Genomic DNA, 21,251 nt, shown 5'->3' on the forward strand with positions numbered 1-21,251 from the left:
TAGGAACTAGAATCAAGGTGGGGGAATTTCTGCAGATGCTGGGACAGGTAAATAAATCGAGAGAAGTACCACCCTTTGGGGTGAATTGCATATACTGATACAGACCAGGTTCAAGAGACCCAGGAAACAAAGAAAGAGCTTGTGGTATTAAGAGCCAGCATGAACTGACTGGGGGAGGGGCTCATTTTGATCCAGCAAACTGATGTGCCTTTTTAACCAAGAGGGGAAAAAACTCTGCTGAAGGGTTTGAAGAACTGGAACCTGATAAGGTCTCTACAGAAAAGATGATTGATAGTTAGTAAGCTTACGCACGCATTTAGACTTTTTGTTGCTTAGGATATGTTTTCTCTGTAATGCTTCTGTCCTAAAAATAAACATACTGTGCTCTGCGTAAGGCTGTTTGGGTCACTGGTGAACCAGTGTATTCGCCCTTGCTAGAGCAAGTGTGAAACTGCAGATGCTGAGCTAGGTCAGACCTGCTGTGATAATCAATGAATTGCCAGGGGCTTCAACCTAAAGCCCTGGTCTGGAGGGAGAGGGATGTAGGTCCCTGCCCAGAGAGAGGTGACTGTTAGAGGCCCAACACCTAAGGGGGCATTCCTTGAGCAGATCATGGAGAGAGTCAGAGGTGCAGTTACCTGAAATTATGACACAATGTGGTAGTGGAACAAGCAACAGCCGCCGCCTTGTCTTCTGGTAACCTATACTGCTTCTTCCATCTGCTGCAGTCCTTGTCACCTAATGATGACTAAGGATGCGACTTTGTCATGGAGGTCATGGATTCCTTGATTTTCCATGACCTCTGTGACTTCTGAAGCGGCCGGGGCTGCCCGAGCAGCTCAGGCAGCTCCTGGGTCAGTCACACCAGCCGCTGCTGGGGCAGTCTCAGGCCACACCATCCCCTCAGCAGCAGCAGAAGTGTGGGTGTGGGAGGGGGTTCAGGGCTGGGGATTGGGGTGCAGGAGGGGGTGAGGGCTCTGGGCAGAGCTTACCTTGGGGGGGCTCCCCAGAAGCGGCAACATGTCCCTCCCTCAACTCGTAGCTCTGCGCGCTGCCTCTGCGCGCTGCCTCAGCCCGCAGGCACCGCCCCCACAGCTCCCATTGGCAGCGGTTCCCGGCCAATGGGAGCTGCGGAGCTGGCAGCGTGTGGAGCTAGGAGCTTAGGGAGGGACATGTCGCCGCTTTCGAGAAGCCGGGTAGGGAGCCTGCCAGCCCCGCCAATCCCTCCCTCCCCCCCAGCACCAACGGGGGTCCTGGGCTGCTCCCACCCGAGAACCCACGGCACCCCCCTGATTGCCCCTGAGCATCTGCGCCCCCCCGTGCCCCCACGCGCATCCAGGCAACCCCCCGGGCCACCCCCTGCCAAAGACCTGCGGCCCCCCCTCCAGTGCACCCTCCCCACCCCCCCAAGCATCCACGGCCTATAGTACAAGTCATGGGCAAGTCACGGGCTGTGAATTTTTGTTTACTGCCCATGACCTGTCCATGACTTTTACTAAAAATACCCGTTGACTAAAACATAGCCTTACTGATGACACAGAAAGCATCTTCCATAAAAGCTAGGGCTTCCCTTTACGGTAGGGGTTTTCAAAGATCCTCAGAACAGTTTTTTTATTTTTTATTTTTTTAACTTTTAAACATAAAAAAAAATTAAAAGTCCAAGACTAATCTACTGTGCCATGGATATGAAGTATAGTGAATCAAAACTGGATTCCATAATGCCTAAAAAGGATTCTGTCAAGACTGAAAACTGAAAGGACAGTTTCACTTTCTGATTCCAGTGTATTAGTACCATGCTGTTTGGGTTCACAAAGCTACAAGGATATAGATAATTTTAAATCCATTTGATATGTTTACGATATGAAAAAAATTGAAAAAAAACCCTTACCTTTTCTAACAGTTAAAAATAACCTGCAATCACCAAACATGGGATTTAACCTAAAAGGATTATATCCTTTTAAAATTACAGAAAAATTTTGTAAATTACTCGTCTATTACAAGACACAGACAAAATACAGAATCCCAGGATATCAGTATTAAAATTCTGAATCAGACTTGCAGCAGTTAGGTCAGCAATGTAGTTGGTTTTTATTAATCAAAATTCTGTGTGTGGTCTGGCAGTGGAGCATAAAAATATGCAAACATACTAGGAACACTTCCATTTTAATAAGTTCACATGCAGGAGTAACAGGGCCTGTGGAGCTGCTGTGTACCTGCAACAAAACCTCTCAAATGTTCTCTCATTTCAGTCCTAAAGTTATCTATGTTTCACACAAATGTAGTGTCCCCTAACTTTTACTGCTGAACATTATTTACATCAAAAATAAAGAATCATGACAGTGAAGTAACAGAGTTATTTATGCTAGTAAATGAATCCTGCAGCATTTTAAATTTCCTGAATATATTTTAGGCCCTCATTTTGGGTCTTGTCAAACATTTGGGCTTTGGTAGATCAGAAGGCTGAAGCTACAATTCTCATTAACATCTACAAATCAGCCCCATACTAAGAAAACCCTCAAATACAAACCCAACAAGTTAGAGGAATATAAATGAAAAGTATCAGAGGGGTAGCCGTGTTAATCTGTATCCACAAAAACAACAAGGAGTCCGGTGGCATCTTAAAGACTAACAGATTTCTTTGGGCATAAGCTTTCATGGGTAAAAAACCCATTTCTTCAGATGCATGGCTGATGCATCTGAAGAAGTGGGTTTTTTACTATGAAAGCTTATGCCTGTATAAATGAAAAGTTTACTCACATGCCAAGCTCCACCAGGTGGTCCTTTGCCAAGCACTATATGTGGGATATAATGATGCTGTTCTAGCTTCCAGTGCAGAACAGGTGGATAATCATAGCCAAAGTCAGCATCTGGATGAAGCAGTGTATCAAAAAGTACTGCAACTGGATTGGAAGAACGTCCTTCAAGACCTTCAGACAAGTATTCTAAATCCTATATTAAGAAGAAAGATTTCCTAGTTGATGCAACTGTTACCATACAGTATAGTTTTAATGTGCAGACAGAATTTCAACTGGAAATCACTATTGCAAAATCAAACTTAAAGGAAAACTGCAGTAATTAGTTATAGTTTAGTTAAAATATTTACTATAATGGTATATTCAAAGCAATTTTAGATACAGTACCTCTCACTGTTTCAGTATCGCCATAACTGAAAGGTATTGCTGTCCCTCTCAATAGGAGCTCACATTTTAATACATCAATAGCTGCCAATATTTGAAAACTATCAATAGAGACATTTGAGAAAGAAAAGCAGGGGGACACACCTTTTAACTCAACTGAAATACATTTCACTAGGAAAACCTTTTAGCAGGACAGAGTAGATTGATACTTTTAAAAAAAGATAAAGGACAGTTCCTCTTAATTAGGGATGATTTGCATTCCCAAGAAGAGTCAACTCTAATAACATAAATTAGGATTGTACTCATTGTTTGAATATAAAGAAAATTAACAACTTTTAAAGTTACCAGTTAAATCCTATTAATAAAAGGACAAGTCAGCCATATTTTTAAATAATAGAGGTTACCATAAAATGAACAGGTTCCCTAAATCACACTCTCCATCATTGTGTGGTTATACTTACTCCCCCGCTGCGGAGGGGTTGGACTAAATGACTTCTATCATGTCAAGAGGTCAGCCTCCTGTATGAATGGCTATTCCCGAATTTATTTCATTTCAATACTATTTATTCTTTTTTACTAGTCTTTTTAGATTAATTAGAAACTATTTTACAATGTAGTTTTCCTTTAACAGATGCTTTATAAAACTTCCTACCAGGGGTAAGAAGTGGGTGCCGACGGGGGGGGGGGGGGAAGGGGGCAAAGACGTTAAGGTGCTGCCGCAGCAAAGGACCCTCCTTAAAGCACTGCCGCAGCAACGCTTTAATGTCATTGCCCCTTTTGCCCACCCTGAGCCGCCAACTGGGGGAGGGTGGGGGGTGCAGGTGCCCTGGGGCTGGTGATTTAAAAGGGCCCAGGGATCCCAGCCACCGCTGTTGCTACCGCGGCAGCGGCCGGAGCCCCGGGCCCTTTAAATCACCGCTGGAGCCCCAGGCTGACACCCAGCCCTGCCCCTTCTGCCCGAGGCCCCACCCCTTCTGGGGGCCCAGAGCTGGGCCCCCGTACCGGTAAGTACTTAATGTTACTTTCACCCCTGAATCCTACAAATATTTATATTCTTTTTTCAGCATCCACCTAACTGCTATGTCTTCAAAGCCAGAAACATCAGCTTAGCAAAGGACTTTGCAACTAACCAAAAGAAAAACTAAGACTTTAGACACCATTTTGTTGACAAGGCAAGGAGACATTTTATTCTCCAAAATCAGATTGAAGCCCTGTGGGTGCAAAGTCACAAATACACAGCATTTATAGCCAGCAGCAAAGACAAATTGCTTTCCTGCCAAAATCAAACCTGGATTCATTGAGGCCTACAAAGTTGGCACCTGAGTGATGTTAAAAACAAACAAACTACTTCATAGTTCAAATTTTCCAATTTTATTTCCTCTACCCAGATTATTTCTCCCTCCCTATATTAGATGAATTAATACACTGTTACAGTGAATTATACATACCAGTACATGACTAAGAGCCCAGTCACTTACTTACTGATGGACATAGTGCATATCATCATTAAATTAAATTCAGACTATAAATAAGCAGATGTAAAGAGCACTTACTTTGAGATGAATAATTTTACAGCATAACTGAAATTAGCCCAGTAAATTCAGTGTTATTTTTGTGCAAGTGAAGATGCTGAATGTTGATTAACAACTTGTTAAATATTTTAACTGTGACTGGATAAAGTATGCTGGATCTCCATAAAGTAGCTTTCTTAAATTTCTGAATTAATAATTATCACTTATTTAGCACTTTACACATTCAACCCCCTTTACAAATATGATCTTCATTTTACAGGTGAGAAAAATGGAGGGAGAGAGATCAGGTGACTTGCTCAAGGCCACAGTGGGAGTTGCCGGCTCCCACTACTATGCTTATACCGTACCTTCCTCAAGGAGTAATAGTGTAGGTCTTGAAGAATTCTTTGCAGGTTAAGAGCATGCCAATGGCATTACATATCTTAAATGACTATAAAGGATCTTAAGAAGCTCATAAAAGGAAACAAAGTGTTTACTAGTTTGGTCTGTTAAAGGAAAACAATTAGATGAAGTGTTAGTGAAAACTTACTTGGTCAACAATAGAGAGATGTCTAGCTTCTTCTAATTTACTATGCAAAATGGGATTTGGATGTACAGCTTCAAGAGACAAATATGGCCTATACCCAGACAGCATGTAAGAAAGGCAAATTCCCGAAGGTCCATTCCCTATTAAAAACAAAAGTTAAAACACTTTAACAAACATTTTAAGAAGTCTTATTACAACAGCTAAGGTATGTATATTACCACAGAAGTAGTAAAATAATTATATTGTAGCAATGTCCCAAAATGTGCTATGCATATAGCATACTATCCCTACTCAGAAAAGCTTACAGGCTAAAATCTTCACATTACAATAAATCCTAGCACAGGGGACCTTTTCAAAAACAACCCTGCAGAATGCTTTTTGGGTGGTGGGGGAGAATAGTTGGTTAAAAAGAGAAGAGTACGAGTATTGTGAGCAAGACACGAGAAGTCATTCTTCCGCTCTACTCTGCGCTGGTTAGGCCTCAACTGGAGTATTGTGTCCAGTTCTGGGCACCGCATTTCAAGAAAGATGTGGAGAAATTGGAGAGGGTCCAGAGAAGAGCAACAAGAATGATTAAAGGTCTAGAGAACATGACCTGTGAAGGAAGGCTGAAAGAATTGGGTTTGTTTAGTTTGGAAAAGAGAAAACTGAGAGGGGACATGATAGCAGTTTTCAGGTATCTAAAAAGGTGTCATAAGGAGGAGGGAGAAAACTTGTTCTATCCTTAGAGGCTAAGATGAACAAGAAGCAATGGGCTTAAACTGCAGCAAGGGAGGTTTAGGTTGGACATTAGGAAAAAGTTCCTAACTGTCAGGGCGGTTAAACACTGGAATAAATTGCCTAGGGAGCTTGTGGAATCTCCATCTCTGGAGATATTTATTTAAGAGTAGGTTAGATAAATGTCTATCAGGGATGGTCTAAGACAGTATTTGGTCCTGCCATGAGGGCAGGGGACTGGACTCGATGATCTCTCGAGGTCCCTTCCAGTCCTAGAATCTATGAATACAAACATGATATTTAAGCCAGTCTCAAACTTTTTGGGGTGGGGGGAACTCCTGATAAAGCACAAGCTTATGAAAATCTAAAACCAGAAGTATGCCAGTGTAGGTCAATGTAGGACTGATTAAAATAAAAAACTCGGTCACTCAAAATATAACACAATATACATCCAATCTGGCAACAGAATTTGATAGACAGTGAGTTTTGTCTACTTGCCCTTCTTTCTATGGTTAGCGAAGCCATTTAGTGACGACAAATATGAACTGGTTTGAAAAAGAGTAGAAAAGGAGCGCACCACAAAATGTAACAATATCAAAACAAAGGTGTCAATTGCAAGTTCAATTGCATCAACTTTCAAGCTGATTTATAAGACATTTCTGCCCTGTCAATACTATAACTAGTAGAATCAGTAGAACTGATTACAACGGAGTTGTTTGAGAATTGGTTACAATAGGAGAGAAAATTGCAAAGTGGATGAGATTTAAGTGTCTCTGTACTCAAGTTAAACATCAGAGCCAGTCAAATACTACATGCATCGCCAGTGCCCAGCACTATAGGACCTTGATTTGGTTGTCATCTAAACATTAGCATAATACACTATACACACAGAAATACTATGTTAAAAGAACATTACTAAGTTTGCAAAGTCAACCCTCAAAAGTTATGAGAAGCCAGAATTACGGTTGCCTATGCAACCTTAATTTGGTCCCCTATGCATTTGATATAGTCTCTAATTACATGATTACATATTATTTTTTCCACAGCATCCCTGCCTCATCTAGTATATAGGATGGATGGTGCTCATTTAATGAGCAACTATTCAATATTTTGTTTTATCCTCATTGTTCAATATGTCCCTTATTTACTGTACACTATTCAAACTTTACTCTGAAGACAGAATTATTAGTTTCCTCATGGATATTATAATGAGTGCCATATAAATGCCCAAGTGCTTCACATTTAGATCCACTGCACAGACCTCTGCCACTTAAGCTAATAGAGTAACTGACAGCAATAGAAGATGAGTAGTATCGGCCTATAATTAAATAACAAACCTGGTTACGGAGACACTCTGAGGTTTCATCTACACTACAAGAATGTCCCCCATGACTGGGTCAAAGATTTAACCAATTACAGGGAAAACAAAGTCCTGTGCACAACATAACACAACTGGGCCCCCTGACTTTATTAACATTGTAATGTAGATGGACCTCGGATCATTTTCTGATCAAATGGTTTTAAATAAAATATATATTTTTAGATGGTAAGCTCTTCAGGGCAGGAATCACATTTTTCTACAGTGCCTATCATAATGGGGCCCTGATCCTCATTGGGGCATCTAGGTATTACTGCAGTATAAATAAATAATATACATTTTAATTTTAAACTCCAACCACCCCTTCATCTAGTTATATAAATATTGGCTGATTGCATAATGGTAGAAGTGGGTCTTGGTCAACAGTAATCTATGATAAAAGAACCCTCACTATCATAAATTAAGACATTGTAGTGCAAATAGCCATCTTTGTGAACCAATGAATGTAAAAACGGTTATTGCAAACATTGTTTTTTGGATGAGAACTTAAGGGAACTTGTGTTTACAGGAGAATGAACTGCATTTTGTGCAAAATAGACTGAGTTCAAAAGCTAAGGTGTTTGTTTAGCACAGGAAGTATCCAAGATCTGGGGGGAGGGGAGGACTATCTTGAACTTTGGCATTTGCAGAAACTTGTTAAAATAAATCAAATTCAAAAGTGTTCTGTTCCCTCCCAATCTCTTGGGGATCAGGAACAGGATGAAGTATAGACATTGGTTTCTCCATGAGTGGAGAACCATCTCTATTGTCCCAATCTGAAGGAGGAGAAATATTGCCTCACTTATATTTATATTTGCTTTTAGAGGTGTGTATGTTAAATTCAATGATAAAATAAGGTAGACATACCCCTACCTGTTCTGATTAATTCTATTTAGTATGTGTCTTGGACTTTGTCCATCACTCAGCAGTAGTAATCTTTGATGTTACTTTTAATGAAAGTAGGTGCAAAGTTTTCAGACAGGAGTATGATTTTCAAATTGATGGTGTCCCTTTAGCGATATTTTAGAAACATTTATTGAAAGACTTTTCCCCAGTAAAACACTTTTTACAACAAGAGGGAGTTTGTTAAATGAAGATTTGTTTCATCTTCTGAGTTTTCCCCTCTCTCTCTACCTTTCTTCTACTTAATAAATGCCAAATAAATATTTGTATTTCGCAACACACTAGCAAAACCAAGTCCTGGCTACAAAACTGTGAACACGAAGCACTACTAATACTGTGGCAGCAAAGAATAAAAAATGAGTAACTTAAAAGTAAGTTACCCTAAAAAAATCTCTCCAAGTCCCAACAGCACTATTTGTCTGAGTAAGTACTATCTGCATGAATAAGGATTTGCAGGATCAAGTCCTAAATTACACACAAGACAGGGAAAGATGACAGACAAAGGTCAGGGGAGATTAAGGGAAGGACAATATAAGGTCAAGATAATTGTGTAATGAATACATCATGTTAGTCGTTTAATTATTAAATTTGTGCAGTGGGAAGACACTAAGGCTATGTCTACACTTGCAGAGTTTTTGCACTGGTGATAGGGAGCCAGTAAAAGAAAGGCGCTGGTTTGTGTTCTCACTTACTTCCACAGGCATCAGATCATGTTCACATTTGCAGCACTTCCATCGTGGATGAGAGCAGCACACTGAGGGCAGCTATCCCACAGTGCAGCTCTCTCCATTTTGAGGATAGGTCTTGAGGGAAGGGGGGGGGTGATCGTGGGGCATCCTGGGTCCCTGCACAGCCTCCTCTCCCCAAACACTGATCAGCTGCAGTAGCTCAGCATTGCTCTAAGCAGGGGACCATTTGCCCTGGGGAGCAGCCATTGTCACCAGGCCAGATAAGTGAGCACTTGCCAAGAAAACAGGAAGGGGAGTTTCAAAGTTCCCAGGGCTTTACAGGGGGAGGGGCAGACGTCTGTTTACCTGGCATCAGAGCAGCAGAGCTGCTGGCCAGAGTGGTCACCTAGGCACTGTGTGATATCCTCCGGAGGCTAAAACCTGTGTAAACAGGAAGAACGTTTCTTCACTTGCACATCACCGCAAAAGCTTGCGCCTCCCCGGCCCTGGCCCAACTCCGCCCCCTCCCTGCCCCTATTGGATCCCTCCCCAAATCCACACCCTGGTCCCGCCTCTTCCCCAAGCGCACTGTGTTCCTCCTCCTCCCCCCTCCCTCCCAGGCTTGCCGCACGAAACAGCTGTTTCGCGGCGCAAGCGCTGGGAGGGAGGGGAGAGAATCAGGATGCGGCGGCTGCTCAGGGGAGGAGGCGGAGCGGAGGCAGAGGTGAGCTGGGGGGGGCGGGGCGGGGAGCTGCCAGTGGGTGCTCTGCACCCACCAATTTTTCCCCATGGGTGCTCCAGCCCCAGAGCACCCACAGAGTCAGCGCCTATGCGCAAAAGTATCACCAGTAAGAACTGTACGCCTCTCATGGAGGTGGTTTTCTGTTTGCGGTGAAACTTCTGAGTTTCACCGCAAAAAATCGTTGGCAAGTGTAGATGCTCCCATGTTTTTTGTGCAAAAAAGGGACTTTTTGCACTTTAAATGGCAAGTGTAGACATACTCTAACATTGGGAAGCTAAAAGAACGATGGGCAATGAATGAGGGATGGGAAGGAAGACTGGGAGATTACATGGCATACATGATGAGGGAGATCATTTCAGTCACAAGAGGTAGCACAGGAGAAAGCATAGAGGCACTTGGAGAAAGATCAAGATGAAATACAGTGAACAAATTTGCCATTCTTTTATTCTGTCTTACTAAAGTATTATTTCAATTTTTTTTTAAGACTTCTTATTGGAACAGGTGCATATTAGAGATAATAGGCTGTCCACTGAGGGGATCAAGTTATAAGATTTCCAGTTCTAAAATATATGATTAAAAAAAGTGTTCGGACATATTTGGGATAAAAACGTTTATTTTTCACTGGAAGAAGTCATGGCTGCTGCATTTGATGTGGGCAAGTAGAGGAGTTCTGAAGGCAGCAGCAGTACTTAGCACAGGTATTTGCATAATGCACAATTATTGAAAACCAGTGCAAGTTTTGAATCAGGAACCATATGGCAGTCCTGGACCATGACTAGCAGAAATGCCAGGACACTATCTCTTCCTGCAAGGTATGAAACTCACCATAGCAATAGAAGCCTCTGTCATCTCCAGGTTAACATATTATTATGGGCACTATGTTTGGCTAATAATGATGCATCAGATGAGATAGAGTTCAGCACCTTTCTTTGACAATTCAGCAGTAGAGAAGGATCCCAGAACTCAAGCTCCAGCCCAAGCCTGGATATCTACACTGCAACTGTATGGTCCCATAGCCTGAGTCAGCTGACACGGGCCAGCCACAGGTGTTTTATTGCAGTATGGACATATCCACAGGATCCACTCCTGAAGAATTTATTTCTTCTAGCAGTTTGTCATTTGGCAACCTTTATAGTACAAGCCTTTAATAAACTGTTTTATCAAGTCTACAGTTTAACAACTTAAACTGATTATCTTGTGAAGAATCAGTTTTATGGTGTGATGATTTTAATTGCTAACGGCACCTGTTTCAGAAAAAAAGTATGAATAAATACAGTTCAGGATGGATTTAAAAAAAAAATCAGTGATTTAAAATAAACACAAATTGAATTTTTAAAATTTAAACTAGATACAAAAAATTAAGCAGTATATGTTTTCTGCCAAAGTTTTGAAGAAAATCAAACCAACAGGTTGAAGTCACTGGCTTAGCACCTGGAACCACAGTCTGCTGAAGTGCTAAAACGGCTTTTGACAGCTGTAGGCTCTTCTGCAGGTACAGAGAGAATATTTTCTTCATTAATTTCAGCTAGTTGAGTTCCATGATTAGTTCAAAGCTAAAAACCAACAGATGTTGACAAAGCAGGAAAGCTTGTTTTCTCTTCCAGTCTAATAATAAAAACTATTTATAAATAATAAATTTATTTATTTATTTATATATAATAAACTGGGGGGAGGGATAGCTCAGTGATTTGAGCATTGGCCTGCTAAACCCAGGGTTGTGAGTCCAATCCTTGAGGGGGCCACTTAGGGATCTGGGGCAAAAATCAGTACTTGGTCCTGCTAGTGAAGGCAAGGGGCTGGACTTGGTGACCTTCCAGTTCTGAGATAGGTGTATATCTCCATATATTTTTTTTTTATTTTTTTATTTTTTTTTATTGTGAGAGGATGAGTTCTACTAGTTCTGAAGTATCAAAGGACATGATGACAAGAAACAATCCGTTGAATTCACTAACTGCAGATATTGCTTCCTTAGTTTAATACATCAGTTAGTTTTAAATGCAAAACATGTTTTGATAAGCTTTTTTTCTTATGTATACAGCACATTTAAAGTAGTTATTTTAACTACTTAAAAAACTTTTAAAATGCTGTTTTGGTATTTTTAATTGAATTCAAATTTCCATACCAGAGTGTGACACAAATCACAAGTAAAAAAAATTAATCAGCTAGTAAATAAGAAATTAATTATTCACCATTTTCTAATATAATAAAAAATATCAAAATTAGGAATCTGAATAAATATAAGTTAAGCTATATAATTACTCAGATGTCTCTATAGATAATAGTGTATCTTCCTTGCAAAAAGAAACATCACATTTAGCATAGAGGCAATTTTTAGTTGCAAAACCATGTTAGGAGAATAAGTAAAAAGTAAAATGCAAAACATGATTAAAAATCAATTTTAATTGATTCCTGCTTGCTGATTTAAATGATGATTATAGAGAGTTAAATAATCAATTTTGATTTAAATCAATCCACCCTGATACAGTTATTGAGACATTATAAGTCTAACTGTACTGTACACAAATTGTCTAACTGTAATGTTTGCATCTTCCAGTCTAATCCATTCAAACAAAGCCTTCCCCATGTCCAGTCTTAATGACATAAGTAGGACTTCCTGCAGGCATAAGGGTGTGCTCAAGTATATCAGATTGCAGAATTGAGGCCTAAATCTCTACTGAACTCAAATCTGGTATCTGCCAACAAACTCATCATCATCGCCCAAACATTGCTGCCTCAACATCTTCCAGTAAAATAAGCATTTTCAGTTCAAATACATTTCAATGATAACCAGTCATTTGACTTAATGACAACATGATGGTAATACTGTTAACTGTACTAATTGTATCAATCTAATAAACACCTTCACCTTGGAGATGGGTTATCATTTGGCAAACATCAACTTATTTAATTATAAATGGATTTGCATTCCTGGTTCTTAAAAAGTAATGGTAGTGCCAGAGAACACAAAATAATCTCTGGAAATAACTCACCTATTATTACTATTGGCACAGTCAGGAGCGGGTCCCCAGTCAGAGTGGTTTCTTCTAGTAAGGGCATTCTTTTATCTTTCCTCCCAAGGTTGTCACCAAAATGCTGCACTAAGGAGCTCAAAAGTTGTCCTTCGCTTTCAGGGCCACTGTAATTTCTATTTGAGAAAAAACATCAGTTGAGCATTACAGCACATTCTTCAAAAATTAAGTCGCTATTAGATCATTGCCTTAAAACTGTTGAACTGATAAAAAACTTTGATTGCGTTACGCAAAAGTAAAACAAACACTAATCAGTTCACATACAGAATTTTATTCTTCAGTATAACTTTTCCCACACCGAATATTGCTTCTTTGCTACAATAATGGGGAAAAAAAATTATTTCCTCCAAAAAAGACCACAAAAGGATACAGGCGGCAAAAAGACCACAAAAGGATACAGACCACAAAAAGATACAGGCGGCAGAATAAAATCTAATGTGTGTCTCATTCAAATTCAGTGTCTGATTATAAATCTAGTGATTTAAACTATTGCTTTCCCCACACCCTTTTTATAGCTCAAATGTAATAAGTATTTGGTTCTTGGCAATAATTGCCTACCAGGCTTTCAGCAATGCCAAAGCTTAGGTCAGACATTTATCAACCTATAAATATGATATTTAATTACAAAGGTTGTTTTTCCCTAAATTGGTCAAAAAATTAAATGCAATACTTTCCAAAGTTTTACTAGACATGTAATTGATAAATTACTTACATCTGGGGTAATTTATATTCAAATTACAACTCCAGTTCAATGCAAAAATACCTTATTAAAAATAATTAACAGACTCTCTAATGAACTCACAGATGTTCTGAGTTGAACAAGAACAATTTCAATAGACTGTTTCTGCTAATTTCAGTCCCAATAATATATAATCCCTTTAGATTCAAAAATTCACTATTTGTTTTACAGTGGCCAAGTGTGAGATAACTACCTCAAAATAGGTCCTTGTCCCAAGAAGTTTATAGACTACTTGGATTTCTGTTAGATTAAACAAATAATTAAGCACTGTACAAACTACTCTCTTCGAATCATTTTGTGGTGTTAATGGACCACATTCTTTACTGGTATATCTAAAAGGACACTGGCAGGTTACAAGTAATCTGAAAATCAAGTTCTTACCTATTGTAGGGCACTTCAGATTATTTATGCTATGAAATCATTTAAAAATATAATTCACTTTTTTAGGACTGTGTTTAAGGACAGGGACACCAAAACTCCAGTATTACCCCTTCCCAATCAGGCAGGTACTCCCAGATATTTTAAGTGAATAAAGTTGCTGACTAATTAAACCATATCCATTGTCTCCTGTCTTTCTTCTGGCATGGCTGGACAATGCTAGTAAGTGCCTCTCCACCTATTTTCCCCAGAAACTAGAGTAAAGAGGTTCACTGTCTTACTGAGTCTACTAAAACTGACAATTACTGTTATAGTATCACTAGCCTACTGTGATGATAGTTATTTGCTTCCTTAAAAAAATGCTTTTTTGCATTTCACTCAGCTTGAAAAGTAAAAATAGATTAGTTTCATCCCACTCTTCCTCCAAGAGCATATTTGTTCTCAAATGAACTTGCATAGTTCTGCAAAGTTTGATTTCCAAGCACTGTAGCAGACTCAGTTTAAACAAATAACTTTACATTGGAATATTTAAAAAGAAAATCATGAGACTATTTTTACTCATTTTAAATGCTGCAAAAACCTGTTTTTACACATCTAAATTGTGCACCTAAATCGACCAGCAGTGTCTCTTTAAATCTAACTATTCTTTGTCTCCCCTATTATGTTCTTGGCATCCATAATGTTAGAAGTAATAAGGTGTCACCGAGACGTGTTTGTGTTCATATTAAGTGCATAACATATTCTTTAGTTAGGCAGCAGTATCTTGTATACAGATACTCTTCTCTAAGATTCAAATATACTGCACTGTACCATTTGGTTTGAAGTTCTAAGTTCCCAGCCAAAATTGAAGGACTGCGGTGTCCTTGACAATGTGGATTCTTCTGTAGTAGGATGCAACACCATATATTCACTGTGTTTATCCCATGATAGAAACTATCTGAGATGTGTTTCTTCTTGGTTCTTTATCAGCCAGGTAACACAGAACAGTACATTAAAATTAAACTAAAAGCACTGTTCTTTAAGTATTTAACTGAATCCAACTTTTAATTTATATCCTACAGAAAAAAATCTTCGTTAACTTTGAGTTAAGACTGTAGGACTGCACCAGCACAAACCACGAAAAGAAAAAAAAAGCAGCTAAACAACTCAACACATTACCGACACTCCACTCATCAGTTCCCCTTTCCAATTAACTCCGTCCAACCACACTCCATATATCTCCATCCACATCTCGAGCAACCAACATGTAGCCTAATGGCAACCATACACATAATAAACCTACACATAATATGCAGATTTCTACTCTAATTCCTACCTAACAAATAAAACCAAATTCAAAGCATTCCTGCTAACCTTCTCTCTGCAAAATTTCATTCAACCCCTTAGAATCTCCAAAGCCTTTCTCGCTATGCCTGTCTCCTCACATCCCCACTCACACCCAGATTCCTCTCTCTCCCTTACAGCCCTACCTGGGATATCAGAAGTAGTTGATGGATATGATCAGTCAATTACAAAGGCTCAAAAGTCTGATTAAAAGAAAATAATTGAGATTAATTGTGAAATTTCAAATGTGATCTGCATCTGGTCTGTAGCATTATTTGAACATAAAAGACACATTTGGAGTTTGTAGGGACTATGAATGTTTAGCTAGAGGTACCAAAAGAAATGTGAAGAAAACATGATAAATTCAAAAGTGGGCCAATTAAAAATGTATCCTCTACTTCAGTTAGTATATTTGATTAAAATATTACATAGAAAATTACTTTGTTCTCTGAAGAGTTATCGTGTCAGGTCCGGAGACTAAGTTTAATCATTACAATGTGAAACAGCAATTTTAGTCCTACTTTAAGTGAAAATCTCAATGAGGTCTTAACTATGGAGTTACTAATGCCATCTTCTTTCTAATCTTAAACCAAATATGAACGCAAAGCCCAAAACAATTTTTCTGTAACAAGGATAACACATCATTGTAGCCTTGGTAGACAACTTTGGGAGCGGGGGAGATTTGCTAACATGACTATGGCTCTTATCCTGAATAACTAAAAGTGGGCACAACGGTTTGTCAGTTACAGAGTCAGGGCCAAATAATGTTATCATGGTCATAACAAAGGCATCTAATAGTATGTTTTCTTCAGATAACCAAATTTAAGATTAGCTTCCTTATTTATTGCAAGCTAATACTTTTAGGTTTTTTTGTTTTGATTTTTTTTTTTTTTTGATTTTTTAGTTATCAGTGCAGAAAAATTGTCAATAGAAAATCTAACTTTTCCCCTATTTATATATAATCTAAGTCAAGATTTTTTTTCCAGACCAAATAATATCAAATTCTTCTGTAGCATCTATCATTTAACTGGCCGCAGCATGATTTTGTAGGAAGCATGCCTTACACAATGCTATAAATTTTAAAATAGTGAAAACTTAATTTAAGCCACCCTTTCTTCAATAGACAATTTCCAATTTTAAGTGATTCCTATTCCAGTACAATTTTTAGAAAAATACTTCTGCTAAGCCCACCCTTAGGTGGGAGATAAAATACAGGTTTTACTCTCCACTAAAATATAGGCTCAAATTTAAATTTTGTAAAAACAAGCTTTTAAAAATGTTAACACCAATAAAAATGTTTTTAAAACAAATGTCCACTGAAAACAGTTGTTCATTAAAGAAAATCCCATTCAGTGTTTGAAACCCAGACACTGCAGTACTAAGAATCCAGAAATAAAAGGGAGAATCAACAAATGTGAAAACTACTTCACTGATTTTCACTGTCCAAGTTGAAATAGAAGAGAAGTATACAAACAGCATAAGTAGTGACTAGTATAATTTTTTCCCACCTTTCAATTCTTTTACTTTTAATCTAAAGTGCTAAAGTAATAAGTAAACAAATGTTTGTTTATAACAGGATTTCTAAGTTGACAGTGTCTCAGTCCATTCAAAGTTTAAGACTACAAGAATACCGCACATTAATTTTTCCAACACCCATAGTAATTATTATAATCCCTACTTTACAGTTGAGTAAATGCACCAAAACCTTGTGCACACTGAGCCAAAGGCACTACAGCCTTGTCTAAATTGAGCTTTTTCTTACAATCTCTCACCGTCTAGACATGCTCTTGAACAAGGTTAAATGACAGGGCTGTAGAAACATCAGCAGCCAGTCTACACTAATGCGCTCACCACTGCTAGCACCAGTGAAGTTACAATGGAGAGAGAAGCTTGAGAATAAAGCTCAGTGCAGACAGAGCTAGAGTTTAAGTGATTTGTCCAATCACACAATTTCTGTGGCACATTCAGGAACAGAAACTAGATCTCCCGACTCCCAGTCCTATGCTTTAACCACTAGATATATTTTTCCATATATACAAGACAAAATAGGAGTAGGGGTGGACAACAAATAATAGCTCCCTAAAAAAACAACAACAATACTTTATGGTTAAAAAACTACAATGAGCGCCAAATATTCAGCAAAATACTCCTGAATTTGCATCCTTAAAAATAGCATGCAATTATTTTCTGCACACAATCTTAGGCAAGCCCATTTTTGTGTACATATTTGACCATGTGTGATTCCACAACCAGAAGAGCCCCCATGTCCTTCCATTGCCCCCTATTCATATCCCCCCACAGCTGTCTCCTCCCACCCCTATTCGGCTCATACTCCATCCCTGTTCCTTCACCTCCATACCCATACCCACATCACAGCCATTCCTGTCACAACACCATCTCCCTGCTCCCTACCCGCAAGATGGTCTTTCCCCTTGCAACCCCACCTACCCGCCCCCCAACACCCATCACAGCCATTCCCTTCACAACCCCACCTTCCCCGCCCCAAACTATCCCCATCACAGCCATTCTCTTCGTGACCCCACCATCCTGCCCCCCCCCACACACCACTACTCTCATCACAGCCCTTCTTGACCCTGACATCCCACCCCTTCACCACCATCACAGCCATTCCCCGGTGACCCTACCTCCCCGCCACCCACATCTCTACCCCGATCATGGCCATTCTCTTTGCAACACCCCCATCCTCCCCACCTCTACCCGCATCACTGTCATTCCCCTTGCAACCCCATCCCCCCAAACACCCATCCCCATCACAACCATTGCCCTTGTGACCCCACCTTCTTGCCCACCTTTACCCCATCATGATCATTCTCCCCACCACCTCACCTCCCTACCCCTCCATCCCCCACCCTCCATTACTGCCATTCCCCTGGCAATCCCACCAACCTGCCCCCCCCCCATCCATCATGGCCATTCCCTTCACAACCCCACCTTAACCCCCGCCCCCACTACCCTTATCACAGCCCTTCCCATCGCGCCCCCCACCACAGCCATTCCCCTGGGGACCCCAGATCTACCCCCATCACGGCCAACCCCATCTTGTCCCCCGGATACACCCCTACCCACATCACGGCCATTCCCCTGGGGATCCCGCTTCCCCACCCCCATCAGTGCCATTGCCCTCGCGACCTCAGCATCTCTCCCCGCGTGTCGTCCCCCCCTCACGCTTCCCATCACTGCGCCCCGCCACCCCCCCGGCCTCTCTCAACCGGCAGCGGGACTCGGCGTGCGGCTTCCGCACGGGGGCGGGCAGGCGCCTGGCCCCACAGACCGGCGGCCCCGCGGCTGGGCCCCGCGTGGGGATTCACCTGAAGTGGCGGGCCAGGGAGCAGCGGCAGCACCACACCGGCATGGGCGGGCGCGGGGAGCCGGCTGGCGGCTGAGCTGAGCGGCGGCGGGTCCGGGCTGTGCTGCTCCGCCTCCTCCTGCTGCCGCCGCCGCCGCCACCGCACTGGGGCCCGGCTGGCTCGGTGCCTCCTCCCCGCCCGGCGGCCTCAGGTCACACGGGGGAGGAGCCGGAACCGGCGGGGATGGGGACGCGCCTGGGCGGGGACTGCCGCCGTCTCCGCTGTGGATACGCGGCGGGGGGACGGGCCGCGGGAGGCGAGACAGCAAGCGGCGCGCAAGAGCCTGATCGCGGGCCAGAGCCGGGGTTAGGATGGGAGAAGTGATGGAGCCTCGGAAAAGGGGTATTGAGCATCCCGGCCTGTGCGGGTGAACAGCCCCAGCCCCGGGCGAGCTCGTCCCTACGACCCGTCACAGCCCCAGGCCTTCTCCCACCCTGGCCCCAGACAGCAACACGCCCCAACCCCTTCCTTCTTCCACCCTGCCCCCAAACAGGAACACCCCATAGCCCCTTCTCCCACCCTGCCCCCAAACAGCAACATCTCCAAACCCCTTCTTCCACCCTGCCCCCATACAGCAACTCCCCCATAGCCCCTTCTTCCACCCTGCCCCCAAACAGCAACACCCCATAGCCCCCTGTCTTCCACCCTGCCCCCAAACAGCAACACCCCTCTCGCCCCCCACAGAGCAACTCCTGCCCCTGGAAAACAACCCCTCTCTGACCTCTCAGATGCAGCACCACCCCTAACACCATTAACAGCACTTTCCCCCCGACACAAAATAGACAATTCCCCCATTGCTTCCTGTGCCACACAGGCTGTAACACCCCCATAACCTGTCACTTGCAGGAATACCCTTCTTCACACAGCCCACAGATAGCAACTCTGTTAGGACCATGGCAGCCAAAGATAGGAGCATAGCAATCACTGTGCCTCATCAGGCCAGGAACCCATGTAGTCCAGCATTCTGCTTCCACCAGCGGCCTGCATCAGATACTTGAGAGGAAGATGCAAGACACTCCATAATGGACAATTATGGAATAACCCGCCTATTGGAGAAGTTTCTTCCTACAGCCAAACGCTTATGTCCTGAAACACCAGTGTTGATATAAAAATATTGAAATTACAGTGCCTAACATGTGACCCACCAGATTTCTGTGAGCTGTAGTGGGGCTGCAGAAAGTCTGTATTCCTGGCCTGTGCATGACTGACCAATTCTTTGGGCCCTGCTTAGGTTTGCCAATTATGGTTGGATGTATTCCAGGAGGTTTCATCACATGACATAATCTTTAATTCCTGGAGACTCCAGGACAATCCTGGAGGGTTGGCAACCCTAGCCCTGTTGAAGTGTCTTGAGTGGAACCCATACATTTAACTGCTGGATTTTGTCCCAGATAATTTAGAACCATTTCTGCACCAAAACGTTTTGCATAGGGTTAACCTTTGTAATCATGTGATCTTATTGGTCCTCTGGTTCTCTCTTTCTCTCTATTATTAGTAGCATGGTAGAGTTTAGGATCCTTAGCAGGGTATGTATACACTGCAGCTGGGAATGCGCCTCACAGCCTGGGTGGGCATGCTCACACTTATTCTGCTTGAGCTACCCTGCTAACAATAGCAGTGTGGAGACTGCAGCCTGAGCTAGCCACCAACTCTGAGCCCACCCACCGCACTCGGTCATTGCTCAGGTGGCTAGTCTGAACCACAAGGGCCATGCTGCTATTTTTTACCATGCTAACTTGAGCAAAGCTAGTGCAACCCTGTCTACCTGAACTGGGAGGCTGTCAAGGCTGAATCCCCACTCTGTCACTTAGAGTACAGAAGGTGGGGGCTCGCAAGGATTTTAAAAATTAATACTTGCCACTCCAGGCTTGTATTAGACTCCCAAGGTTACAGCTTTTCTCTGACCGTGGCTTGGTAAACACCGCCACCACCTAAATGCAAAAAACTCCCTTGGACCCAGGGGGAATTCCTCCCCGTGGGGTACCCTTAAGCCCTTTCACACACACACACACACACCCCCGGGGAAGAGCTGAGAAAGAAAACAAAGGAAATTAGCTGTTGCTACCAGCTAATCAAACAACATGCACAAACCTCTTAGGACACCAAAAATCCAATCCTGTTCTTAAAAAAGGTAAATTTGATTAAAAAAAAAAAAGGAACAAAATACATCTGGAACTTAGGCTTTTGCTAGATTTTAAAAGAGCAATTCCAAAAATTAAGCACCCAAAATAGCTTTCTTGGGGGTTAGCTTAAAGGTAACAAGCAAACAAAAGCATCCGGGGTTAGCACAGAGGGGTCCACAAGCCTTCAAAAATAAACAGAAATAAACCTAATCTCATCTTCCTAAACATTCCTAATTTACTTACATATTTGGGTTGTTAAAAGTAGTTCTAGGTATGATCTGATGTGGTTCAAACTTTACACAGCATTCCTGCTACCTATCTCTTCAGCCCAGAGAGAACAACAGACAAAGGGAAAGTTTCTTTCCCAATTTTAAAATGTTCTAGCCTTCCTGTTGGCTCTTTTGGTCAGGTGCCTACTTTTTTTTTCTTTACCTGGGGGACTTTTTAACCCTTTACAGGTAAAGTAAGTAGAGAACAGCTACCAAGAGGGATTTGCCTAGGGAGGTTATGGAATCTCCACCATTGGATATTTTTAAGAGCAGGTTAGACAAACACCTGTCAGGGATGGTCTAGATAATACTTAGTCCTGCTATGAGTGCAGGGGACTGGACTAGATGACCTCTTGAGGTCCCTTCCAGTCCTATGATTCTATGACTTTCTAAGACTGAGGAACAGACTTTTGCTCTCCCTCATACTGTCTGTTTTCTCC

The 21,251-nt window shown here is 41.8% G+C and overlaps 1 protein-coding gene across 2 annotated transcripts in view; it reads right to left on the minus strand.

Moving 5' to 3' along the window:
- The window catches only part of OSGIN2 (oxidative stress induced growth inhibitor family member 2), a 29,921-nt gene extending 11,497 nt beyond the window's left edge, over nt 1-18,424 (minus strand). The window contains exons 1-4 of one of the 2 annotated variants that reach the window (XM_065399806.1): nt 18,381-18,424; nt 12,573-12,727; nt 5,199-5,335; nt 2,758-2,949 (exon numbers count right to left, since the gene is read on the minus strand). In XM_065399806.1, coding sequence (XP_065255878.1) covers nt 2,758-2,949; nt 5,199-5,335; nt 12,573-12,727; nt 18,381-18,424 — 528 coding nt within the window. Of the gene's footprint in view, nt 1-2,757; nt 2,950-5,198; nt 5,336-12,572; nt 12,728-16,823; nt 16,874-18,380 lie in introns of those variants that run through there. The other variant, XM_065399805.1, reaches the window with a different exon arrangement.
- Between the last annotated feature and the right edge of the window lie 2,827 nt (nt 18,425-21,251).

This window comes from Emys orbicularis, chromosome 2, assembly GCF_028017835.1.
Source record: "Emys orbicularis isolate rEmyOrb1 chromosome 2, rEmyOrb1.hap1, whole genome shotgun sequence".
Taxonomy (NCBI): Eukaryota; Metazoa; Chordata; order Testudines; family Emydidae; genus Emys; species Emys orbicularis.